This window comes from Poecilia mexicana, unplaced genomic scaffold (assembly GCF_051168715.1).
Source record: "Poecilia mexicana isolate PSO_F unplaced genomic scaffold, ASM5116871v1 scaffold_2, whole genome shotgun sequence".
NCBI lineage: Eukaryota > Metazoa > Chordata > Actinopteri > Cyprinodontiformes > Poeciliidae > Poecilia > Poecilia mexicana.
The window spans coordinates 52,151,284-52,176,972 of record NW_028263371.1 but is presented as its reverse complement, the minus strand read 5'-3'; the positions used below and the strand labels follow the sequence as shown (position 1 = coordinate 52,176,972).

Sequence of the window (25,689 nt, the reverse complement as noted above, 5' to 3'; positions counted from 1 at the left end):
TTTTTCACTTTCTTTCTCAATCTACAGATCTGCTCTAAGAGAAAATGAACAATTAAAATCAGACATTAAAAGGTATTGTTAACACAGAACATGTTTCACCTCCAGATATTATGATGCTGAATGTAAAAGTTCATCTAACAGTTTCTAGATCACCAATGCGTTGTAAGTTCTCTGATGTTCCTGCTGAATCTGCGTTATAAAGAATATGATCTGTTATATCTTTAACTCAGACTGACTGAACTAAAGATTTGTCATGAAAAGGAGATCCAGAAGATCAGGTCAGTGTTGCTCTGGGTGTGTTTACATGAGATCCTGATCTGAAGGAGATACCAATTAAAACATAGATTGCAGTTCCTAATGTTTCACATGACACACAAGATTCACATGAACATTAGTTAAGGTGACATTTAGTCCTATTTATTCTTAAAACATGATTTCATTTTCTCTGCTACAGATGTGATTTAGAAGAAAAACAAGCAAAGACAGCCATTGAGAGGTAATGCTAATAACCTGAAAGAAAACATGACAATGTAAAAATATTTTAATCATGTCAAAACCTTGCAAGAGATCTTAAAACCTATGAGACACTTAACAATGCTGTGACGTTCCTGCATCATTGGTGTTAAGCTGAGTTGTTTTTCTGCCATATCTTAAAACAGACTAACTGAGACAAAATCATCTTATGAAAATGAGATCCAGAAGATGAGGCAATTTTGTACATTTGTTTTTATAAGAGAAAGTAACTAGACTGCATATAATGATCGACTGTGAATCATCAGCGATGTCTACATCAAAGCTTTTGTGATCTCATATTAATCTTAAATATCTTTCTCATATTTCCTTTGAAATCAGGAAACAGGAAGAAGAACTGAAGTCAGACAATCAAAGGTATTCATATTACACAATGTGAAAGAACACATTACAGTTGAAATATTGTAATTTGAAAATCTCAGTTCACTTTTAAGTTCTGGGATTTCATTCCAACTTTGTGTAATTACGAGTTTTATTTGGTAATTTTTACCACAGATTGACTAAAACAAACACATCACTGGAAAATGAACTCCGTCAAATGAAGTAAGTTCAGAGTTGATTTTCATATGACAAAATCACATGATGAAATATGGAGACATGGAGGAGCGGTTGGAGTTCCTGCATCATCCTGGGGTTCAAATATTCAGTTTTGGCCTCAAGAACCACCTTCCAGTTGGACATTCGTCAGAAAGACGTTCTTGTCTGTTTTGTAGGGTAATATAATGGTACTCTGAATTGTTTCAGTTGAGCTTGAGTTGCAGTAAATCTGTAGTGAACTAAAGCACTATGCAACCTTGTTAAATCTCATTATGATTAAACTTCATACTAATTGTTTCCAAATAATAACAGATTCACTTGTTTTTTTCTTCATTCCTTCAGATCTGACCTTGAACTAAAAGAAAAAGAACTGAAATCAGCTGGAGAAAGGTAGTATTCACATGAGCTGACAGAAGTCATTATTATTCAATATAATGCATTTCTGAGGTTCAAGTTCACTCCATGGTGCATCAATTAGAGTGACATGGAATATTTAAAAAATATTTTATTGTACTTACTGTAAAAGAAATATTCTGGTAATATTTTACAGTTTACGTTTTTAGCATTAATTGAAACAAATGCTGCATTTAAACATGTTTAAAATAAATCATGTTTATTTTAAACATGATTTAAAATAAATTTTAAATCAAATTTATTGGACTTTGTTGACTTGTTAGATACAAAGAGCTTCCTACTCTATACTAAATGAATTTAAAAACAGTTTATATGTATGTACTAAATATTCAATTGTAAAATATTATAGAATTTCTTCAGAAATTTTGATTTTTAATCTGTAGGCTGGTTATAAAAAAGAAATATTAATCTGTCAAAATGTTATCCACACAAAATGTAAAAAGCCCTTTAGAATTTAACAAATTTGTTATGGCTGCTTGTCCAAGTTTCCTTAAACTTGTCTTTTTAGTTTTTTACATTTAGTTAAACAAACTGCATCTTCATTGATTTCTCCTCAGAATCTGTAACAAATAAAATATGTCTATTTTATCTTAACACAGACTGGCTGAAACACAGACGACTTGTGAAAATGAGCTCCAACAAATGAGGTTTATTTTCTATAAGTCTTCTCTTAAAACTATGTTCAGAGAAAATGTTTACTTATGACATGTAGATCACAATTTGTCATTTGTAAAATGTCATAAGAAAGTCTAATGAGGTCATGGAACATTTATTGAAATATTTAAACTGTTTTTCACTTTCTTTCTCAATCTACAGATCTGCTCTAAGAGAAAATGAACAATTAAAATCAGACATTAAAAGGTATTGTTAACACAGAACATGTTTCACCTCCAGATATTATGATGCTGAATGTAAAAGTTCATCTAACAGTTTCTAGATCACCAATGCGTTGTAAGTTCTCTGATGTTCCTGCTGAATCTGCGTTATAAAGAATATGATCTGTTATATCTTTAACTCAGACTGACTGAACTAAAGATTTGTCATGAAAAGGAGATCCAGAAGATCAGGTCAGTGTTGCTCTGGGTGTGTTTACATTAGATCCTGATCTGAAGGAGATACCAATTAAAACATAGATTGCAGTTCCTAATGTTTCACATGACACACAAGATTCACATGAACTTTAGTTGAGGTGACATTTAGTCCTATTTATTCTCAAAACATGATTTCATTTTCTCTGCTACAGATGTGATTTAGAAGAAAAACAAGCAAAGACAGCCATTGAGAGGTAATGCTAATAACCTGAAAGAAAACATGACAATGTAAAAATATTTTAATCATGTCAAAACCTTGCAAGAGATCTTAAAACCTATGAGACACTTAACAATGCTGTGACGTTCCTGCATCATTGGTGTTAAGCTGAGTTGTTTTTCTGCCATATCTTAAAACAGACTAACTGAGACAAAATCATCTTATGAAAATGAGATCCAGAAGATGAGGCAATTTTGTACATTTGTTTTTATAAGAGAAAGTAACTAGACTGCATATAATGATCGACTGTGAATCATCAGCGATGTCTACATCAAAGCTTTTGTGATCTCATATTAATCTTAAATATCTTTCTCATATTTCCTTTGAAATCAGGAAACAGGAAGAAGAACTGAAGTCAGACAATCAAAGGTATTCATATTACACAATGTGAAAGAACACATTACAGTTGAAATATTGTAATTTGAAAATCTCAGTTCACTTTTAAGTTCTGGGATTTCATTCCAACTTTGTGTAATTACGAGTTTTATTTGGTAATTTTTACCACAGATTGACTAAAACAAACACATCACTGGAAAATGAACTCCGTCAAATGAAGTAAGTTCAGAGTTGATTTTCATATGACAAAATCACATGATGAAATATGGAGACATGGAGGAGCGGTTGGAGTTCCTACATCATCCTGGGGTTCAAATATTCAGTTTTGGCCTCAAGAACCACCTTCCAGTTGGACATTCGTCAGAAAGACGTTCTTGTCTGTTTTGTAGGGTAATATAATGGTACTCTGAATTGTTTCAGTTGAGCTTGAGTTGCAGTAAATCTGTAGTGAACTAAAGCACTATGCAACCTTGTTAAATCTCATTATGATTAAACTTCATACTAATTGTTTCCAAATAATAAGAGATTCACTTGTTTTTTTCTTCATTCCTTCAGATCTGACCTTGAACTAAAAGAAAATGAACTGAAATCAGCTGGAGAAAGGTAGTATTCACATGAGCTGACAGAAGTCATTATTATTCAATATAATGCATTTCTGAGTTTCAAGTTCACTCCATGGTGCATCAATTAGAGTGACATGGAATATTTAAAAAATATTTTATTGTACTTACTGTAAAAGAAATATTCTGGTAATATTTTACAGTTTACGTTTTTAGCATTAATTGAAACAAATGCTGCATGTGTCCTTTTAAATCAAATTTATTGGACTTTGTTGACTTGTTAGATACAAAGAGCTTCCTACTCTATACTAAATGAATTTAAAAACAGTTTATACGTATGTCAGTGATTCTTGAGAATAGGGACAAAACAGGTCCCATGGATAAAGCACAAAATTTGAATAAAATATACATAAAATATAATTTTTTCAAATATCTGACTAAACTAACCTGGGTCATATGAGTACAACAATGTATATTTTTCATGTGTTTGCTGAATATTTTTTTATTTTAAACATTGTAGTCGGTGGATGATCCCTGTAAAGCCCTTGTCCAGGAGCAGAACTCCATACATTATGATAGTTTAAAACATTTAAAGAAATACTAAAATTATATATTAGGACAATTAAGTATAAGTACTCATATGAATAATTATAAAAGTACCAATAAATTGAATTAAAAATAATTTTTAGATACTTTCCAGCTCCGTTGAAATTTGTCCCTAGTTTTTGTCAACACTGTCAGACATGAAAAGAATACAAAAAAATCAGGCATTATTGGGGGGCACCAGAACTTCTGAGGACCCCATGACGTTGTCTTTTCTCTTCCTTTGCTAGGAGGGCTAGTTAGCTCTGGTTAGCTTAAGTTATTCTTTAGTTTTTTCTTCTTAAGTTGCTTGTCACAACCATGATGTGTCAACTCCATAACTGACAATTTACAAAACTTTGATGAAATTTTGTGAAATAAAAGCATAATTTCGGTAAATTGTAAAGATTTAATGGAGCTGATGATCTACAATATGACCTCCTTCAGAGTAACATCACATAAATTGAGGTAGTTTGTTTTTTTTGTCACCTCCGTCAGATGTCAACTCCATCAGAGATTTTCTGACTCTTTCAGTGAAATTGTTGTCAAATCTCACTTAAATGTGCAATTAATTCATCTTAATGTATTTTACATAAATTGCATTACTTCACATGTATCTAGTACTTCATTTTACTCACTAGTTTGTCACCACCTTCAGTTCTGTGTCAACTCCGTCATGCACTGTCAACTCCATCAGATGGACTTTTTGTTGTTTTTTGTTTTAAATAATATTTATTTTGTTTCTTGAAAAGCATTTGTCTGTAAAATGAGTGAAAATATCACTAATAGGGTATTTTAAAAATCATTTTATATTTATTTTTGTCAGATGATCATGACAAAGTTCTGGGTCAGGTGGATTAAAAATGTAATTTTGTAAAAAAAAAAAAAATGCCTGCACCTTAGCATCTTTACATTTCCTAAAAATTATTTGTCACATTTGCATACATAAGGTTGAGAAATAATAAACAAAAATATATGGGAAAAAAAACATTTTGTCCCTATTCTCAAGAATCACTGATGTACTAAATATTCAAATGCAAAATATTGTAGAATTTCTTCACAAACTTGATTTTTAATCTATAGGCTGGTTATAAAAAAGAAATATTAATCTGTCAAAATGTTATCCACACAAAATGTAAAAAGCCCTTTAGAATTTAACAAATTTGTTATGGCTGCTTGTCCAAGTTTCCTTAAAGTTGTCTTTTTAGTTTTTTACATTTAATTAAACAAACTGCATCTTCATTGATTTCTCCTCAGAATCTGTAACAAATAAAATATGTCTATTTTATCTTAACACAGACTGGCTGAAACACAGACGACTTGTGAAAATGAGCTCCAACAGATGAGGTTTATTTTCTATAATTCTTCTCTTAAAACTATGTTCAGAGAAAATGTTTACTTATGACATGTAGATCACAATTTGTCATTTGTAAAATGTCATAAGAAAGTCTAATGAGGTCATGGAACATTTATTGAAATATTTAAACTGTTTTTCACTTTCTTTCTCAATCTACAGATCTGCTCTAAGAGAAAATGAACAATTAAAATCAGACATTAAAAGGTATTGTTAACACAGAACATGTTTCACCTCCAGATATTATGATGCTGAATGTAAAAGTTCATCTAACAGTTTCTAGATCACCAATGCGTTGTAAGTTCTCTGATGTTCCTGCTGAATCTGCGTTATAAAGAATATGATCTGTTATATCTTTAACTCAGACTGACTGAACTAAAGATTTGTCATGAAAAGGAGATCCAGAAGATCAGGTCAGTGTTGCTCTGGGTGTGTTTACATTAGATCCTGATCTGAAGGAGATACCAATTAAAACATAGATTGCAGTTCCTAATGTTTCACATGACACACAAGATTCACATGAACTTTAGTTGAGGTGACATTTAGTCCTATTTATTCTTAAAACATGATTTCATTTTCTCTGCTACAGATGTGATTTAGAAGAAAAACAAGCAAAGACAGCCATTGAGAGGTAATGATAATAACCTGAAAGAAAACATGACAATGTAAAAATATTTTAATCATGTCAAAACCTTGCAAGAGATCTTAAAACCTATGAGACACTTAACAATGCTGTGACGTTCCTGCATCATTGGTGTTAAGCTGAGTTGTTTTTCTGCCATATCTTAAAACAGACTAACTGAGACAAAATCATCTTATGAAAATGAGATCCAGAAGATGAGGCAATTTTGTACATTTGTTTTTATAAGAGAAAGTAACTAGACTGCATATAATGATCGACTGTGAATCATCAGCGATGTCTACATCAAAGCTTTTGTGATCTCATATTAATCTTAAATATCTTTCTCATATTTCCTTTGAAATCAGGAAACAGGAAGAAGAACTGAAGTCAGACAATCAAAGGTATTCATATTACACAATGTGAAAGAACACATTACAGTTGAAATATTGTAATTTGAAAATCTCAGTTCACTTTTAAGTTCTGGGATTTCATTCCAACTTTGTGTAATTACGAGTTTTATTTGGTAATTTTTACCACAGATTGACTAAAACAAACACATCACTGGAAAATGAACTCCGTCAAATGAAGTAAGTTCAGAGTTGATTTTCATATGACAAAATCACATGATGAAATATGGAGACATGGAGGAGCGGTTGGAGTTCCTGCATCATCCTGGGGTTCAAATATTCAGTTTTGGCCTCAAGAACCACCTTCCAGTTGGACATTCGTCAGAAAGACGTTCTTGTCTGTTTTGTAGGGTAATATAATGGTACTCTGAATTGTTTCAGTTGAGCTTGAGTTGCAGTAAATCTGTAGTGAACTAAAGCACTATGCAACCTTGTTAAATCTCATTATGATTAAACTTCATACTAATTGTTTCCAAATAATAACAGATTCACTTGTTTTTTTCTTCATTCCTTCAGATCTGACCTTGAACTAAAAGAAAAAGAACTGAAATCAGCTGGAGAAAGGTAGTATTCACATGAGCTGACAGAAGTCATTATTATTCAATATAATGCATTTCTGAGGTTCAAGTTCACTCCATGGTGCATCAATTAGAGTGACATGGAATATTTAAAAAATATTTTATTGTACTTACTGTAAAAGAAATATTCTGGTAATATTTTACAGTTTACGTTTTTAGCATTAATTGAAACAAATGCTGCATTTAAACATGTTTAAAATAAATCATGTTTATTTTAAACATGATTTAAAATAAATTTTAAATCAAATTTATTGGACTTTGTTGACTTGTTAGATACAAAGAGCTTCCTACTCTATACTAAATGAATTTAAAAACAGTTTATATGTATGTACTAAATATTCAATTGTAAAATATTATAGAATTTCTTCAGAAATTTTGATTTTTAATCTGTAGGCTGGTTATAAAAAAGAAATATTAATCTGTCAAAATGTTATCCACACAAAATGTAAAAAGCCCTTTAGAATTTAACAAATTTGTTATGGCTGCTTGTCCAAGTTTCCTTAAACTTGTCTTTTTAGTTTTTTACATTTAGTTAAACAAACTGCATCTTCATTGATTTCTCCTCAGAATCTGTAACAAATAAAATATGTCTATTTTATCTTAACACAGACTGGCTGAAACACAGACGACTTGTGAAAATGAGCTCCAACAAATGAGGTTTATTTTCTATAAGTCTTCTCTTAAAACTATGTTCAGAGAAAATGTTTACTTATGACATGTAGATCACAATTTGTCATTTGTAAAATGTCATAAGAAAGTCTAATGAGGTCATGGAACATTTATTGAAATATTTAAACTGTTTTTCACTTTCTTTCTCAATCTACAGATCTGCTCTAAGAGAAAATGAACAATTAAAATCAGACATTAAAAGGTATTGTTAACACAGAACATGTTTCACCTCCAGATATTATGATGCTGAATGTAAAAGTTCATCTAACAGTTTCTAGATCACCAATGCGTTGTAAGTTCTCTGATGTTCCTGCTGAATCTGCGTTATAAAGAATATGATCTGTTATATCTTTAACTCAGACTGACTGAACTAAAGATTTGTCATGAAAAGGAGATCCAGAAGATCAGGTCAGTGTTGCTCTGGGTGTGTTTACATTAGATCCTGATCTGAAGGAGATACCAATTAAAACATAGATTGCAGTTCCTAATGTTTCACATGACACACAAGATTCACATGAACTTTAGTTGAGGTGACATTTAGTCCTATTTATTCTCAAAACATGATTTCATTTTCTCTGCTACAGATGTGATTTAGAAGAAAAACAAGCAAAGACAGCCATTGAGAGGTAATGCTAATAACCTGAAAGAAAACATGACAATGTAAAAATATTTTAATCATGTCAAAACCTTGCAAGAGATCTTAAAACCTATGAGACACTTAACAATGCTGTGACGTTCCTGCATCATTGGTGTTAAGCTGAGTTGTTTTTCTGCCATATCTTAAAACAGACTAACTGAGACAAAATCATCTTATGAAAATGAGATCCAGAAGATGAGGCAATTTTGTACATTTGTTTTTATAAGAGAAAGTAACTAGACTGCATATAATGATCGACTGTGAATCATCAGCGATGTCTACATCAAAGCTTTTGTGATCTCATATTAATCTTAAATATCTTTCTCATATTTCCTTTGAAATCAGGAAACAGGAAGAAGAACTGAAGTCAGACAATCAAAGGTATTCATATTACACAATGTGAAAGAACACATTACAGTTGAAATATTGTAATTTGAAAATCTCAGTTCACTTTTAAGTTCTGGGATTTCATTCCAACTTTGTGTAATTACGAGTTTTATTTGGTAATTTTTACCACAGATTGACTAAAACAAACACATCACTGGAAAATGAACTCCGTCAAATGAAGTAAGTTCAGAGTTGATTTTCATATGACAAAATCACATGATGAAATATGGAGACATGGAGGAGCGGTTGGAGTTCCTACATCATCCTGGGGTTCAAATATTCAGTTTTGGCCTCAAGAACCACCTTCCAGTTGGACATTCGTCAGAAAGACGTTCTTGTCTGTTTTGTAGGGTAATATAATGGTACTCTGAATTGTTTCAGTTGAGCTTGAGTTGCAGTAAATCTGTAGTGAACTAAAGCACTATGCAACCTTGTTAAATCTCATTATGATTAAACTTCATACTAATTGTTTCCAAATAATAACAGATTCACTTGTTTTTTTCTTCATTCCTTCAGATCTGACCTTGAACTAAAAGAAAAAGAACTGAAATCAGCTGGAGAAAGGTAGTATTCACATGAGCTGACAGAAGTCATTATTATTCAATATAATGCATTTCTGAGGTTCAAGTTCACTCCATGGTGCATCAATTAGAGTGACATGGAATATTTAAAAAATATTTTATTGTACTTACTGTAAAAGAAATATTCTGGTAATATTTTACAGTTTACGTTTTTAGCATTAATTGAAACAAATGCTGCATGTGTCCTTTTAAATCAAATTTATTGGACTTTGTTGACTTGTTAGATACAAAGAGCTTCCTACTCTATACTAAATGAATTTAAAAACAGTTTATATGTATGTACTAAATATTCAATTGTAAAATATTATAGAATTTCTTCAGAAATTTTGATTTTTAATCTGTAGGCTGGTTATAAAAAAGAAATATTAATCTGTCAAAATGTTATCCACACAAAATGTAAAAAGCCCTTTAGAATTTAACAAATTTGTTATGGCTGCTTGTCCAAGTTTCCTTAAAGTTGTCTTTTTAGTTTTTTACATTTAGTTAAACAAACTGCATCTTCATTGATTTCTCCTCAGAATCTGTAACAAATAAAATATATCTACTCCTTTTTGATAAAGCCTGATTGAAACAGAGACTACTTATGAAAATTATTTAAATCAGAACAAATGTATCTTCTACAGGTCCTTCTAAAAAAATAGCATATTGTGATAAAGTTAATTATTTTCCATAATGTAATGATACAAATTAAACTGTCATATTTTTTAGATTCATTGCACACCAACTGAAATATTTCAGGTCTTTTATTGTTTTAATACTGATGATTTGGCATACAGCTCATGAAAACCCAAAATCCCTGTCTCAAAGAATTAGCATATTTCATCCGACCAATAAAAGAATTGTGTTTTAATACCAAAAAAGTCAACCTTCAAATAATTATGTTCAGTTATACACTCAATACTTGGTCAGGAATCCTTTTGCAGCCTTCAATGCGGCATGGAGACAATCAGCCTGTGGCCCTGCTGAGGTGTTATGGAGGCCCAGGATGCTTCGATAGCGGCCTTAAGCTCATTCAGAGTTTTGGTTCTGGCGTCTCTCAACTTTCTCTTAACAATATCCCACATTTTCTCTATGGGGTTCAGGTCAGGAGAGTTGGCAGGCCAATTGAGCACAGTAATACCATGGTCAGTAATATAAGTGGTTTTGGCACTGTGAGCAGGTGCCAGGTTGTACTGAAAAATGAAATCTTCATCTCCATAAAACTTTTCAGCAGATGGAAGCATGAAGTGCTCCAAACTCTCCTGATAGCTGCTGCATTGACCTGCCCTTGATGAAACACAGTGGACCAACACCAGCAGCTGACATGGCACCCAGACCATCACTGACTGTGGGTACTTGACACTGGACTTCTGGCCTTTTGGCATTTCCTTCTCCCCAGTCTTCCTCCAGACTCTGGCACCTTGATTTCTGAATGACATGCAAAATTTGCTTTCATCCGAAAAAAGTACTTTGGACCACTGAGCAACAGTCCAGTGCTGCTTCTCTGTAGCCCAGGTCAGGCGGTTCTGCCGCTGTTTCTGGTTCAAAAGTGGCTTGACCTTTGACCTGGGGAATGCGGCACCTGTAGCCCATTTCCTGCACACGCCTGTGCACAGTGGCTCTGGATGTTTCTACCCCAGACTCAGTCCACTGCTTCCCCCAAGGTCTGGAATCGGCCCTTCTCCACAATCTTCCTCAGGGTCCGGTCACCTCTTCTCGTTGTGTAGCGTTTTCTGCCACACTTTTTCCTTCCCACTTAGGTGCCTTGGTACAACAATCTGCGAACAGCCTATTCATTCAGAAATGTCTTTCTGTGTCTTACCCTCTTGCTTGAGGGCGTCAATGATGGCCTTCTGGACAGATGTCAGGTCAGCAATCTGACCCATGATTGCAGTTTTGAGTAATGAACCAGGCTGGGAGTTTTTAGAGTTACTTTGTTGATTCAGATGATGAGGTTAACTGCTCGTTCAGAGAACCTTTTCATGTTATGCTAATTTTTTGTGACAGGGATTTTGGGTTTTCATGAGCTGTTTGCCAAAATCATCAAAATTAAAACAATAAAAGACCTGAAATATTTCAGTTGGTGTGCAATGAATCTAAAATATGACAGTTTAATTTTTATCATTACATTATGGAAAATAATGAACTTTATCACAATATGCTAATTTTTGAGAATGACCTGTATAAGCTTTCTCTTAAAATTATGTTCAGAGAAAATGTTTACTTATGACATGTAGATCACAATTTGTTATTTGTAAAATGTCATAAGAAAGTCTAATGAGGTCATGGAACATTTATTGAAATATTTAAACTGTTTTTCACTTTCTTTCTCAATCTACAGATCTGCTCTAAGAGAAAATGAACAATTAAAATCAAACATTAAAAGGTATTGTTAACACAGAACATGTTTCACCTCCAGATATTATGATGCTGAATGTAAAAGTTCATCTAACAGTTTCTAGATCACCAATGCGTTGTAAGTTCTCTGATGTTCCTGCTGAATCTGCGTTATAAAGAACATGATCTGTTATATCTTTAACTCAGACTGACTGACCTAATGATTTCTCATGCAAAGGAGATCCAGAAGATCAGGTCAGTGTTGTTCTGGGTGTGTTTACATGAGACTCTGATCTGAAGGAGATACCAATTAAAACATAGATTGCAGTTCCTAATGTTTCACATGACACACAAGATTCACATGAACATTAGTTAAGGTGACATTTAGTCCTATTTATTCTCAAAACATGATTTCATTTTTCATTTTCTCTGCTACAGTTGTGATTTAGAAGAAAAAGAAGCAATAACAGCCAATGAGAGGTAATGCTAATAACCTGAAAGAAAACATGACAATGTAAAAATATTTTAATCATGTCAAAACCTTGCAAGAGATCTTAAAACCTATGAGACACTTAACAATGCTGTGACGTTCCTGCATCATTGGTGTTAAGCTGAGTTGTTTTTCTGCCATATCTTAAAACAGACTAACTGAGACAAAATCATCTTATGAAAATGAGATCCAGAAGATGAGGTAATTTTGTACATTTGTTTTTATAAGAGAAAGTAACTAGACTGCATATAATGATCGACTGTGAATCATCAGCGATGTCTACATCAAAGCTTTTGTGATCTCATATTAATGTTAAATATCTTTCTCATATAAAACAAACTAAAACAAACACATCACTGGAAAATGAACTCCATCAAATGAAGGAAGTTCAGAGTTGATTTTCATATGACAAAATCACATGATGAAATATGGAGACATGGAGGAGCGGTTGGAGTTCCTGCATCATCCTGGGGTTCAAATATTCAGTTTTGGCCTCAAGAACCACCTTCCAGTTGGACATTTGTCAGAAAGACGTTCTTGTCTGTTTTGTAGGGTAATATAATGGTACTCTGAATTGTTTCAGTTGAGCTTGAGTTGCAGTAAATCTGTAGTGAACTAAAGCACTATGCAACCTTGTTAAATCTCATTATGATTAAACTTCATACTAATTGTTTCCAAATAATAAGAGATTCACTTGTTTTTTTCTTCATTCCTTCAGATCTGACCTTGAACTAAAAGAAAAAGAACTGAAATCAGCTGGAGAAAGGTAGTATTCACATGAGCTGACAGAAGTCATTATTATTCAATATAATGCATTTCTGAGTTTCAAGTTCACTCCATGGTGCATCAATTAGAGTGACATGGAATATTTAAAAAATATTTTATTGTACTTACTGTAAAAGAAATATTCTGGTAATATTTTACAGTTTACGTTTTTAGCATTAATTGAAACTGTTATTACACAGTATTCAGCCGTGCCCCTAACACCTCTCAAACTTCAGCTGACTGACTTCTAACCAGCTCTCCATCTAAGGGGTCCGAAAAGCCTCTATTTCCTGAGTATTACAATAGCTGAAATATAGAAGATATTTTGTTTAAGTTGGGCGCGAGAAAGATGCGTCTAAGCTCTAACTACCTTCAATCCAGACGTTATGACCCGCTATAGTTCATGAATCAAACATCGGAGTAGCCCGCAGGTGCCCAATTCTCTAAACCACATCTGTTAAGGGTAGCTCTTTCTCTTCGAATAACGTGCACTTTTTACAGCTTAGATAATTTTAGAGACTCGGCACGAGTCCCAGGGTCATTATTTATCATAACCAAGTGTTAAGGAAGAAATATAAATAAGTTAACTTTGGAAAAAAGTTTGGCTCTCTCTTCCTCTGGATCCCAGGTCCTCTCGGCGGGCCACGTGTAGCCACAAGGAAAACAACAATGCGTGTTGACGTCACAGAATTACATAGTTTAATCCAATATAAGACAATGCACAAACTTACACAGAAACTGCAGAACAACGGAGACATACATTCATTACCTGACAAATGAAAAGAAGAAGAAAAGCAAAGATGTGCAAAGACATCTTTGGAGAGTTGCAAGAGCAAATCTGATTTGTTACTTCTGTGTAGAAAGTTTTATAGTAAAAGGCGTATTCCTATCTTTAATTTATTCAAATAAGGTGTATCTTTGCTCATCCAACCAGGAACTATCTCTGACCCTCTATCTGAAGCCTAAACCCCTGCCGTGTTTACGGCCTTTCACAGATGAGTGTGAAAAGCTGGAACTTCTCCTGTATTGTTTTCCACACAGACAAAAGGCAGTTCAAACGATCCTAGCAAACCATCTGCTGGAACTACAGATAACATAAAGGTCAATAGGCCAGAATAAGTTACTGATTTAAAACCACAATTTAGGCCATTTGAATCAAGACATGTTAAGTTTTAAAACTAGCTTATTTTAAATTTATTTTCTCAACACAAGGAAACGTCTGAAGCCCCCTTAATATACTAGGATCATGAACATTTATTTTATAAGAACTGGTTTCTGAGTGACTTAATTAATTTAACTGTCCACAGCATCAATTTAGACTTTAATATTTTATTAGAAAGCTTTAGCAAGGGAAAATGACATACAGCTTCTTCAATCAAAAATTTAAAGATTAATATAAGTAAGAATTTTAGAAATCACACTCCCTACCAGTCCCTATACTGTGCCACTGAACTAAAGTGAGAGGCTTTGGGATGCAGCTCCACTTGACCCCCGATGCGTAGTTGAACTTGGCAGCAGAAAACTTTAACATCCATGGATAGGGTCCCGTCTTGACAAGGCAGAGTCCCATTTAGAATAAATCCAAAGTTGAACTGGTGAGAATCCTCCATGAACTCAGTTCTTTATTCATACGCGATCTTTGTTTATCCCCCATGTCTGCTGCAGCATCGTTGAGATGGTCTTGGGTTGAGTGTAGGGCGGTTGTCGGATCAGAACTCGGATTGTGGGCAAACGGATCTTGTTCCTTTCTCGATCGGCGCAAATTCTTCACCTCCCCGTAGTTCCGTAACATCGCCCTAGTCTTAATAATGCATCTTTGTGTGGTCTCGACTCGAACGCTGAGGAACAAAGAACCCCATTCCTCCTTTCTCATGTATTTTAATACCTTCTGCAGTTTTGGTGAGGCACGTACACAATTCTCTCATTTCCTGCATGTTGGTTGCATACATGTTAGCGGCCCACATAATTTCCATTACATAATTTTCCTTGACGTCAAGTGCCTTTGGTTAGCCTCAACCTTCCTTCCACTCAACTCATGAACTTCCTTTTTCTCTGAAACTTATTGCTGAAGTTTCCTATCTGTTTTTAGCACCTGGTCCTTCGTGCGTTTCACAATCCCACATCCTGCATCCTCCGTGCTGACAGTTCTGTCAATTCAGCAGCCTCTATATGTGACACAGTATCAGACATTTCCATTTACGTGTAATCATTACTTTTCATCTATTTTTGGTTTTTCCATTTCCACCTTCCAAACATAACTTTCCAACCAGAATCACAATACTCACAACAGTTAAACTTATTGCAATTAAACAAAGAAGTACATGTATTCTAACCTCCTCAAAACCTAATAAACTCTAATAAATTTCAATCAAAGATTAAATGATTTTTAATCAACATTAAATCATAATACAAGATTACTTTTAACCTCCAGGCTTTGGTGACCAGTTTTCTATGTGTTCTGGAAAGATCTCAACCAGCTCCAGCCCAGGTTTCACGACAAAACAAATGCTGAATGTGGCCTTTTAAATCAAATTTATTGGACTTTGTTGATCTGTTAGACACAAAGAGCTTCCTTCTCTATACTAAATGACATTAAAAACTGACAGTGTATATCAGGGGTCACCAATTTTTTTGAGACTGGGAGCTACTTCATGGATACAGAAAGAACATAAAGGGCAACTTGTTTGACACAGACATACATTTTCTTTATATATATATATATATATATATATATATATATATATATATATATATATATATATATAAATATATATATAACTATATATATATATATATATATATATATATATATATATATATATATAATTCCCCTCTCACCCTCCGTGGGTGGTCTCTTTCATCCTCTGAGCTCGGGTCCTCTACCAGAGGCCTGGGAGCTTGAGGGTTCTGCGCAGTATCTTGGCTGTGCCTAGAACTGCACATTTCTGGACTGAGATGTCTGATGTTGTTCCTGGGATCTGTTTGAGCCACTGCTCCAATTTGGGGGTGACTGCCCCGAGGGCCCCGATGACCACAGGCACCACTGTGGTCTTCACCTTCCAGGCCTTTTCCAGTTCCTCTCTGAGGCCCTGGTATTTCTCCAGTTTCTCATGCTCCTTCTTCCTGATGTTGTGGTCACTTGGTATTGCTACATCCACCACAACGGCTTTCCTCTGTTCTTTGTCCACCACCACAATGTCCGGTTGGTTCGCCATTACCATCTTGTCTGTCTGGATCTGGAAGTCCCACAGGATCTTAGCTCGGTCATTCTCCACCATCTTTGGGGGTGTCCCCCATTTTGACCTCGGGGCTTCCAGTCCATATTCTGCACAGATGTTCCTGTACACTATGCCCGCCACTTGGTTATGTCGTTCCATGTACGCTTTCCCTGCCAGCATCTTGCACCCTGCTGTTATGTGCTGGACTGTCTCAGAGGCCTCCTTGCACAACCTACACCTTGGGTCTTGTCTGGTGTGGTAGATCTGAGCTTCTATTGCTCTGGTGTTTAGGGCCTGTTCCTGGGCGGCCAGGATGAGGGCCTCCGTGCTGTCCTTGAGTCCAGCTTTCTCCAGCCATTGGTAGGATTTCCTGATATCAGCCACTTCAGTTATTTGTCGGTGGTACATCCCATGTAGGGGCTTGTCCTCCCATGATGGTTCCTCCAGCACCTTGTCCTCTGTTCCCCATTGCCTGAGACATTCGTTGAGCACATCGTCCGTTGAGGCTTTGTCCTTGATGTATTTATGGATCTTGGATGTTTTATCCTGGACAGTGGCTCTCACACTCACTAGTCCTCTGCCTCCTTCCTTACGGCTCGTGTACAGTCTCAGGGTGCTGGATTTGGGGTGGAACCCTCCATGCATGGTTAGTAGCTTCCGAGTCTTAACATCCGTAGCCTTCATCTCTTCCATTGGCTAGCTAATTATTCCGGCAGGGTATCTGATTACTGGCAAGGCATAGCTGTTTATTGCACGGATCTTGTTCTTGCCATTGAGCTGGCTTCTCAGGACTTGCCTTATTCGTTGGAGGTATTTGGCTGTGGCTCCTTTCCTTGTGACCTCATCGATGTTGCCATTTGCTTGCTGTATTCCCAGGTACTTGTAGCTGTGCTCTATATATATATATATATATATATATATATATATATATATATATCCATCCATCCATCCATCCATCCATTTTCTTCCGCTTCATCCGGGGTCTGGTCTCGGGGGCAGCAGCTTCAGAAGGGAGGCCCAGACTTCCCTCTCCCCAGCCACTTCTTCCAGCTCCTCCGGGGGAATCCCAAGGCGTTCCCAGGCCAGCCGAGAGACATAGTCCCTCCAGCGTGTCCTGGGTCTTCCTCTAGCCCTCCTCCCGGTGGGACGTGCCCGGAACGCCTCACCAGGGAGGCGTCCAGGACGCATCCTGACCAGCTGCCCGAGCCACCTCAACTGGCTCCTCTTGACGTGGAGGAGCAGCGGCTCTACTCTGAGTTCCTCCCGGATGGCTGAGCTTCTCACCCTATCTCTAAGGGAGAGCCCGGCCACCCTGCAGAGGAAACCCATTTCGGCCAGATACAAGCGGCCGGATATGACCATAGACCATAGAGCTTTGGGTCTATGGTCATGACCCAAAGCTCATGACTATAGATGAGGGTAGGAACATAGATCGACCGGTAAATCGAGAGCTTCGCTTTTAGACTCAGCTCTCTCTTCACCATGACGGACTGGTACAGCGCCTGCTTCACAGCAGACGCTGCCCCAATCCGCCTTCTTCCCTCATTCTTGAACAAGATCCCCAGATACTTAAACTCCTCCACTTGAGGCAGGATGACCCCCCTGACCCGGAGAAGGCACTCTACCCTTTTCCGACACTGGTTGGGCGAACTCCCATGCACCCTCCAGGACCCTGCTGAGGGTGTAAAGCTGGTCCAGTGTTCCACGACCAGGACGAAAACCACACTGGTCTTCCTGAATCCGAGGTTCGACTATCCGACGGACCCTCCTCTCCAGGACCCCTGAATAGACCTTACCAGGGAGGCTTAAGAGTGTGACCCTTCTGTAATTGGAGCACACCCTCCAGTCCCCCTTTTTAAACAGGGGGACCACCACCCCAGTCTGCCAATCCAGGGGAACTGCCCCCGATGTCCATGCGATATTGCAGAGTCGGGGCAGCCAACACAACCCTACAACATCCAGAGCCTTAAGGAACTCCGGGCGGATCTCATCCACCCCTGGGGCCCTGCGACCAAGGAGCTTTTTGACCACCTCGGCGACCTCGTACCCAGAGATTAGAGAGCCCAACCCAAAGTCCACAGGCTCAGCTTCCTCAACAGAAGGCATGTTGGTGGGATTGAGGAGGTCTTCGAAGTATTCTGCCCACCGGCCCACAACGTCCCGAGTTGAGGTTAGCAGCGCACCATCCCCACTATAAACAGTGTTGGTGCTGCACTGCTTCCCCCTCCTAAGATGCTGGATGGTGGACCAGAATCGCCTCGAAGCCGTACGGAAGTCTTTCTCCATGGCCTCTCCAAACTCCTCCCACGCCAGGGTTTTTGCCTCAGCGACCACCCGAGCCGCATGCCGCTTCGCCCGCCGGTACCCATCATCTGCTTCTGGAGTCCCACAGGCCAAAAAGGCCCAATAGGACTCCTTCTTCAGCTTGACAGCATCCCTCACCGAAGGTGTCCGCAGCTCCGATAAGCCGCCTCAGCAATGGAGGCATGGAACATGGTCCATTCAGACTCAATGTCCCCCACCTCCCCTGGAACATGTTCGAAGTTCTGCCGGAGATGGGAGTTGAAGCTCCGTCTCACAGGGGACTCCGCCAGAAGTTCCCAGCAGAACCTCAGTTCCTCCCCCACCACCGGAGCCAACTCACCACCAGGTAGTGGTCAGTGGACAGCTCCCCACCTCTCTTCAGCCGAGTGTCCAAGACATACGGCCGCAGATCCGAATGGTTATAAATATATAACCATTCCTCCTGTGGGAGGAATTAAAAAAAATAAATAAATTCCCTTCTCACCCTCCATGGGTGGTCTCTTTCATCCTCTGAGCTCGGGTCCTCTACCAGAGGCCTGAGAGTTTGAGGGTTCTCGCAGTATCTTGGCTGTGCCTAGAACTGCACATTTCTGGACTGAGATGTCTGATGTTGTTCCTGGGATCTGTTTGAGTCACTGCTCCAGTTTGGGGGGTGACTGCCCCGAGGGCCCCGATGACCACAGGCACCACTGTGGTCTTCACCTTCCAGGTCTTTTCCAGTTACTCTCTGAGGCCCTGGTATTTCTCCAGTTTCTCATGCTCCTTTTTCCTGATGTTATAGTCACTTGGTATTGCTACTTCCACCACAACGGCTTTCCTCTGTTCTTTATCCATCCCCACAATGTCCGGTTGGTTCGCCATTACCATCTTGTCTGTCTGGATCTGGAAGTCCCATAGGATCTTAGCTCGATCATTCTCCACCACTTTTGGGGGTGTTCCCCACTTCGATCTCGGGGCTTCCAGTCCATATTCTGCACAGATGTTTCTGTACACTATGCTCGCCACTTGGTTATGCCGTTTCATGCACGCTTTCCCTGCCAGCATCTTGCATCCTGCTGTTATGTGCTGGACTGTCTCAGGGGCCTCCTTGCACAACCTACACCTTGGGTCTTGTCTGGTGTGGTAGATCTGAGCTTCTATTGCTCTGGTGTTTAGGGCCTGTTCCTGGGTGGCCAGGATGAGGGCCTCCGTGCTGTCCTTGAGTCCAGCTTTTTCCAGCCATTGGTAGGATTTCCTGATATCAGCCATTTCAGTTATTTGTCGGTGGTACATCCCATGTAGGGGCTTGTCCTCCTATGATGGTACCTCCAGCACCTCGTCTTCTGTTCCCCATTGCCTGAGACATTCGCTGAGCACATCGTCCGTTGAGGCTTTGTCCTTGATGTATTTATGGATCTTGGATGTTTTATCCTGGACAGTGGCTCTCACACTCACTAGTCCTCTGCCTCCTTCCTTACGGCTCGTGTACAGTCTCAGGGTGCTGGATTTGGGGTGGAACCCTCCATGCATGGTTAGTAGCTTCCGAGTCTTAACATCCGTGGCCTTCATCTCTTCCATTGGCCAGCAGGGTATCTGATTACTGGTAAGCCATAGCTGTTTATTGCACGGATCTTGTTCTTACCATTGAGCTGGCTTCTCAGGACTTGCCTTATTCGTTGGAGGTATTTGGCTGTGACTCCTTTCCTTGTGACCTCATCGAGGTTGCCATTTGCTTGTGGTATTCCCAGGTACTTGTAGCTGTGCTCTATGTCTGCTACTGTTCCTTCTGGCAGTGAGACCCCTTCTGTGTGGACGACCTTCCCTCTCTTTGTAACCATCCGACCCACATTTCTCTAGTCCAAATGACATCCCAATGTCAGTGCTGTAGATCCTGGTGGTGTGGATCAGTGAGTCGATGTCTCGCTCGCTCTTGGCGTACAGCTTGTTGTCATCCATGTAGATGAGGTGACTGATTGTGGCCCCATTCTTGAGTCGGTATCCGTAGCCAGTCTTGTTGATGATTTGGCTGAGGGGGTTCAGGCCTATGGAGAACAGCAGTGGGGACAGAGCATCTCCTTGGTATATGCCACATTTGATGGACACTTGTGCAAGTGGTTTGCAGTTGGCTTCAAGGGTGGTTTTCCACAGCCCCATCGAGTTTGCAATGAAGGCTCTTAGAGTCCTATTGATGTTGTACATCTTTAGGCATTCAATGATCCAAGGGTGTGGCATTGAGTCATAGGCTTTCTTGTAATCAATCCAAACGGTACACAGGTTGTTGTGTCGGGTTTTGGAGTCTCGGGCGACTGTGTGGTGTACAAGGAGTTGGTGTTTGGCTCCTCTGCTATTTATGCCGATGTCCAAACCCTGTAACCTTAATTAGTGACAAACAAGACTGAGTTTAAACTTTTAAGCCCCAGATAGTCTTAGTGATCAAAATGTGAAAACATGGAAGGTTTGATTAAAACTAGTACCAGTCAGATTAGAAGGAATATGGCTTTATTTGATCTCAGTATAACTTGAACATCAGATGAATCATAATTAAACGTATTGAGAAGTTAAAAACAACCTATTGTTAACGCACTTCAACTCTGTAAGAACATCAGACACATTGTTTTTAAGTAGAAATGCACACTGGGCTCATGTGATTCCTCCTCCAGAAAGGTGAAGGTCTCTGGACATCCTGAAGGTAAACACCGGCTGGCATTCAGGAAGACGGACACCTCATCAGGTGTTTTCCCCCAAGCTTTGAAAACAGCAGTTTTCAAAGCTTGGGGGAAAAAAAAGAAAGAACAATCTAAACAAATCACTGCTGCAGAATCTCCAACCTCCCATTTATCAGCAAAATTATTGAAAAAGCAGTTTTTAAACAATTAAATAACTTCCTAACAAAAATTAATTGCTTTGACTCCTTCCAGTCTGGTTTCCGGTCTCACCACAGCACGGAGGCGGCCCTCGTAAAAGTGTTCAATGACATCCATATAAATACAGACAGTGGGAGAACCACAGTGCTGGTTCTGTTGGACCTCAGTGCAGCTTTCAACACTGTTGACCACAACATTTTACTGAATCGACTGGAGAGTTGGGTCGGACTCTCCGGTCCAGTGCTCCACTGGTTTGAATCTTACATAAAGAACAGGGATTTCTTTGTTTCAATTGGAAACTTCTCATCAGAGAGGTCAAAGGTCACATGTGGGGTACCCCAAGGCTCAATCCTAGGACCCCTTCTTTTCAATATTTATATGCTCCCAACGGCTCAGGTTATAACAGGAAATAAGATTAGCTACCACAATTATGCGGATGATACACAGCTCTACATCACAATGTCACCAGGTGACCTTTGACCCCATCCATTCACTGAACAGATGCTTAGAACAGATTAATGTGTGGATGTGCCAAAACTTTCTCCAGCTGAACAGAAACAAAACTGAAGTTATTATCTTTGGACCTAAAGAGGAGCGAACTAGAGTCAATGCACAGCTTCAGTTATTACAACTAAAAACCAGTGGTCAGGCCCAAAACCTGGGAGTAGTGATGGACTCTGACCTGAACCTTCAGAGCCACATTAAGACAGTTACAAAGTCGGCCTTCTATCACCTGAAGAACATCTCCAGGATTAGAGGACTGATGTCTCAGCACGATCTAGAGAAACTCATCCAAGCGTTTATCTTTAGCCGCATTGATTACTGCAACAGCGTCTTCACAGGTCTGACTAACAAATCCATTAAACAGCTCCAGCTGATCCAGAACACTGCTGCTCTAAAGAGGAGCGAACTAGATTCAATGCCAGGAACATAAAGCACATAACACCAGTATTAAAGTCCCTACACTGGCTCCCTGTAGCTCAGAGAATAGACTTTAAAATAATGTTGTTAGTTTACAAATCACTGAACGGTTTAGCACCACAATACCTTAAAGATCTGTCATTGCTGTACCAACCGTCTAGACCCCTCAGATCTTCTGGTTCTGGTTCTGCTCTGCATCCACAGAACCAGAACCAAACGAGGAGAAGCAACATTCAGCTTCTACGCACCACAGATTTGGAACAAACTTCCAGAAAACTGTAAAACAGCTGAAACACTGGATGCCTTTAAATCTCAACTTAAAACCCACCTGTTTAGAGTTGCTTATGGCTAAATTAGGATTAGAGTGTGGGTTTTGATGTCTTCGATGTTTTTAATGTTTTAACTTTACTTTTTATCTATTTATTAATTTCTTTTATTTCTCTTTCTATGGAACCTGGTGCTGCAAGGTTGGAGACCTTGTCCTGTTAGGCGACAGGGCCTGGATAATACCCGTGTTAAACGGACGGCAGAGTCCGGCAGCGACAGGCACTTAACCCTCTTAAGACCATAATTGTAACTGGGGCACCTGGTATTTTTCTGATTTTATGGTTGTAAAATTCTCAAAAAATGTGCAATGAGTCTGAATTTTTGCTCTTTTTTCCAGAACAACATCAGCTTTCAGTATTCAATAGTTATTTAACATTTCTGTCTATTAAAAATTGAGAATAAACAGTTTAAAGACAAAAAAAAAATCGGAATTGAAATTTTCAGGTTTATTACTGAACAAAAACTTTCTGATTACAGGGGCAAACAATTTCAGATGAACAATTTCAACTTTCAACTATATTACATAAATGCAGAGAAAACTGTGAAGCCTGGCCTCCAATTTACAAGTTTTTATGCCTGTTTTTTATTAAATTATTTCAGGCGTTTTCATTTTTTGTGGTAGGCTCTAAAGCAGTTCCTCTCCAGCTGCAGACAGAATCTCACTCTTGATCCATTCATACTTTATCTATTAGACTTCAGGTTGAAAGGGTCCTGGTACCCTTCTCCAGTGGTCAAGAACAAGAGGCAGGGGACACACTGGACAGGTCACCAATCCCTCACTTGGCTGATTTGTTGTTGTTGTTTTCACAATTCATCTTTTGGCAGAAAAAAAAGTGTTGGTGATTTTTATTTTTTTCCTTTTTGCCAAAATCACTTTAGGTAAAAATATTACTTAGGACATTATTTTTGGAAGACCACGATTTTATTTTCAGCATAATAAATAATTATTGCACAAATTATGCAGGAATCAAGATGGCGCTAACAGTTAGCCAATAGCTGTGCAGCATTCATATGACTAACGTTAGCTTGTACAAATATTTTACATAAGCTGGTTATATGTCTCTTATGTTCACTGCCTTCAGACATCAGCCTTCTGGGACCCTTTATCAGTTTGGTGGATTTTCTTTTAGACATTTCCATAATTTTATGCGCGATTTCAACTCGTCCTCTGCCGTTTTGTCTCTCTCTCTCACCGCTACTCCGTTGATACAACACGGAGCTCCGCAGGGAAATTCCGTAACGAAAATATTTACTCTAATATCTGCTGCAACATATGTGATACACCGTTGGAAAGCTTATTTTATGCATTTTCTAATACTTTTTGAATTTTTTGAATGCGATCAACTGTTCAGGAGTTATGATACAGAATAGGTTGGGTGACAAATATGACACAACGGAGAATCTTTCTTGTGATTGGTCAAGCTCATATCAAACTTTCCCGGGTGGCTACCGTAATATATCATATATGCCCTGAAAGCGCAATGTCTCAGCTTTTCTGCACTTTTGGAATTTTTTTGATATGTTGAACTGTTCATAAATTACGGTAATGAGAATTACACATGCGGAATCCTGTCGGCGCCGACAGGTTGGTCGTAAGAGGGTTAAATTCCGTCCTGTTAGGCGACGGGGCCTGGATAATACCCGTGTTAAACGGACGGTGGAGTCCGGCGACGATAGGCGACAACAGGCACTTAAATTCCGTAACAAAAGTATGTTTTTATCTTTTTTAATCGTTTTCTTTTTTTAATCTCTCTTTCTTACCGTTTCACATGCTGTTTTTATTTTTTCTTTTATTATGTAAAGCACCTTGAAATGCCTTGCTGCTGAAATGTGTTAGTCAAATAAAATTTGATTGATTGATTGATAAGACATCCTACAACTATAGTTGCATAGCAACACATTTCATACATTTTATAATCACACTTCAGTTACAGTCTCTTTGAATGCTTTATAACTACCATAATTCGTAAAACATTCATTTTTAATTTGTCATTTAATCAAAAATATAATTTTAAACCAACATCAAATCAAAACATGCAAGATTACATATCTTTTTAGGTTTTCATTGTTTTATGCATGAAACTGGAAAAATCTCAAACCATAACATGCCAGTTTTCATAACAAGAACATGAATGGTTTATAATACTGAAGGTTTTTTTTTTAGTGATTTTTCATAACTTTATGTAAACATCAACAAAAGTAAACACAAACAACCCACCCCAAATAAACAAGGAGCACTGCAGTGTCAACATAAAAACATACATTCAGCCACATACACAAAATACAGGCAGACATTCCTGGGTCTGGTTCAAAGTAGTTGAAACTGTCAGACAGGCGAGTGAGTGATTCTTTGAATATAAAAAATAAACAAATACATAAAAGTGGAAAAAAGAGAAAAAAGGGTGGAGAGGACAGTCCTCATCTCCAGTTGAGATCACGGTCTCTGTAAAAAAAAAGATTGCAATGGTTTCCAGATCCTCCAGAATTTGTATGACTGTTAATGAAGATCATGAGTCAGTTTTTCAACAGACAATCGCAGAGATTTGTGATATCCACCTATCAACTGTAGGGGCCTGTGATGCTGACCATCTCAGCAGTATACATTTCTTGGCCAGAAATAAGAGGATTACAAGCAAATGTTTAGTGTCTGCATTAAGTAGAATCCTTCTATTAGTAGTTCCTTCTATTCTTAAACCAATTTGATATGATTTTAAGTAGTCCTGACCAATAATAAAGCTGCAGGGATGGTAAAGACAAACCTCCAAGATGTTTTGGTTTAATTAATATAGAAAACATGACTCTTGGCTGTTTGTGTCAGGATGAGTGGTGGATGGTGGTGAGGAGATGACGCTGAGACCCAGGTAAGATGGTGAAAATGAAGAATTTAATAATAATATGCTCAGACAGTCCAGGACAGGCAGCACGGCAGAAAACAAGTACGCAGCTAAACGCCGGTTAGACAAAGTTTAGACAAGCATTAGACAAAGTTAGACAAGGATCCG

The 25,689-nt window shown here is 38.1% G+C and overlaps 1 protein-coding gene across 1 annotated transcript in view; it reads left to right on the top strand.

Annotated features, from left to right (window-relative positions):
- Positions 1 to 5,784: 5,784 nt before the first annotated feature.
- Positions 5,785 to 25,689, top strand: part of LOC106923415 (uncharacterized) — a 32,865-nt gene continuing 12,960 nt past the window's right edge. The window contains exons 1-18 of the mRNA XM_088002610.1: positions 5,785 to 5,829; positions 5,988 to 6,035; positions 6,212 to 6,253; positions 6,610 to 6,645; positions 6,784 to 6,831; positions 7,168 to 7,215; positions 7,839 to 7,886; positions 8,056 to 8,100; positions 8,259 to 8,306; positions 8,483 to 8,524; positions 8,881 to 8,916; positions 9,055 to 9,102; positions 9,439 to 9,486; positions 11,824 to 11,868; positions 12,027 to 12,074; positions 12,258 to 12,299; positions 12,463 to 12,510; positions 13,028 to 13,075. Coding sequence (XP_087858736.1) covers positions 6,827 to 6,831; positions 7,168 to 7,215; positions 7,839 to 7,886; positions 8,056 to 8,100; positions 8,259 to 8,306; positions 8,483 to 8,524; positions 8,881 to 8,916; positions 9,055 to 9,102; positions 9,439 to 9,486; positions 11,824 to 11,868; positions 12,027 to 12,074; positions 12,258 to 12,299; positions 12,463 to 12,510; positions 13,028 to 13,075 — 599 coding nt within the window. The 5' untranslated portion in view covers positions 5,785 to 5,829; positions 5,988 to 6,035; positions 6,212 to 6,253; positions 6,610 to 6,645; positions 6,784 to 6,826. The remainder of the gene's footprint in view (positions 5,830 to 5,987; positions 6,036 to 6,211; positions 6,254 to 6,609; positions 6,646 to 6,783; positions 6,832 to 7,167; positions 7,216 to 7,838; positions 7,887 to 8,055; positions 8,101 to 8,258; positions 8,307 to 8,482; positions 8,525 to 8,880; positions 8,917 to 9,054; positions 9,103 to 9,438; positions 9,487 to 11,823; positions 11,869 to 12,026; positions 12,075 to 12,257; positions 12,300 to 12,462; positions 12,511 to 13,027; positions 13,076 to 25,689) is intronic.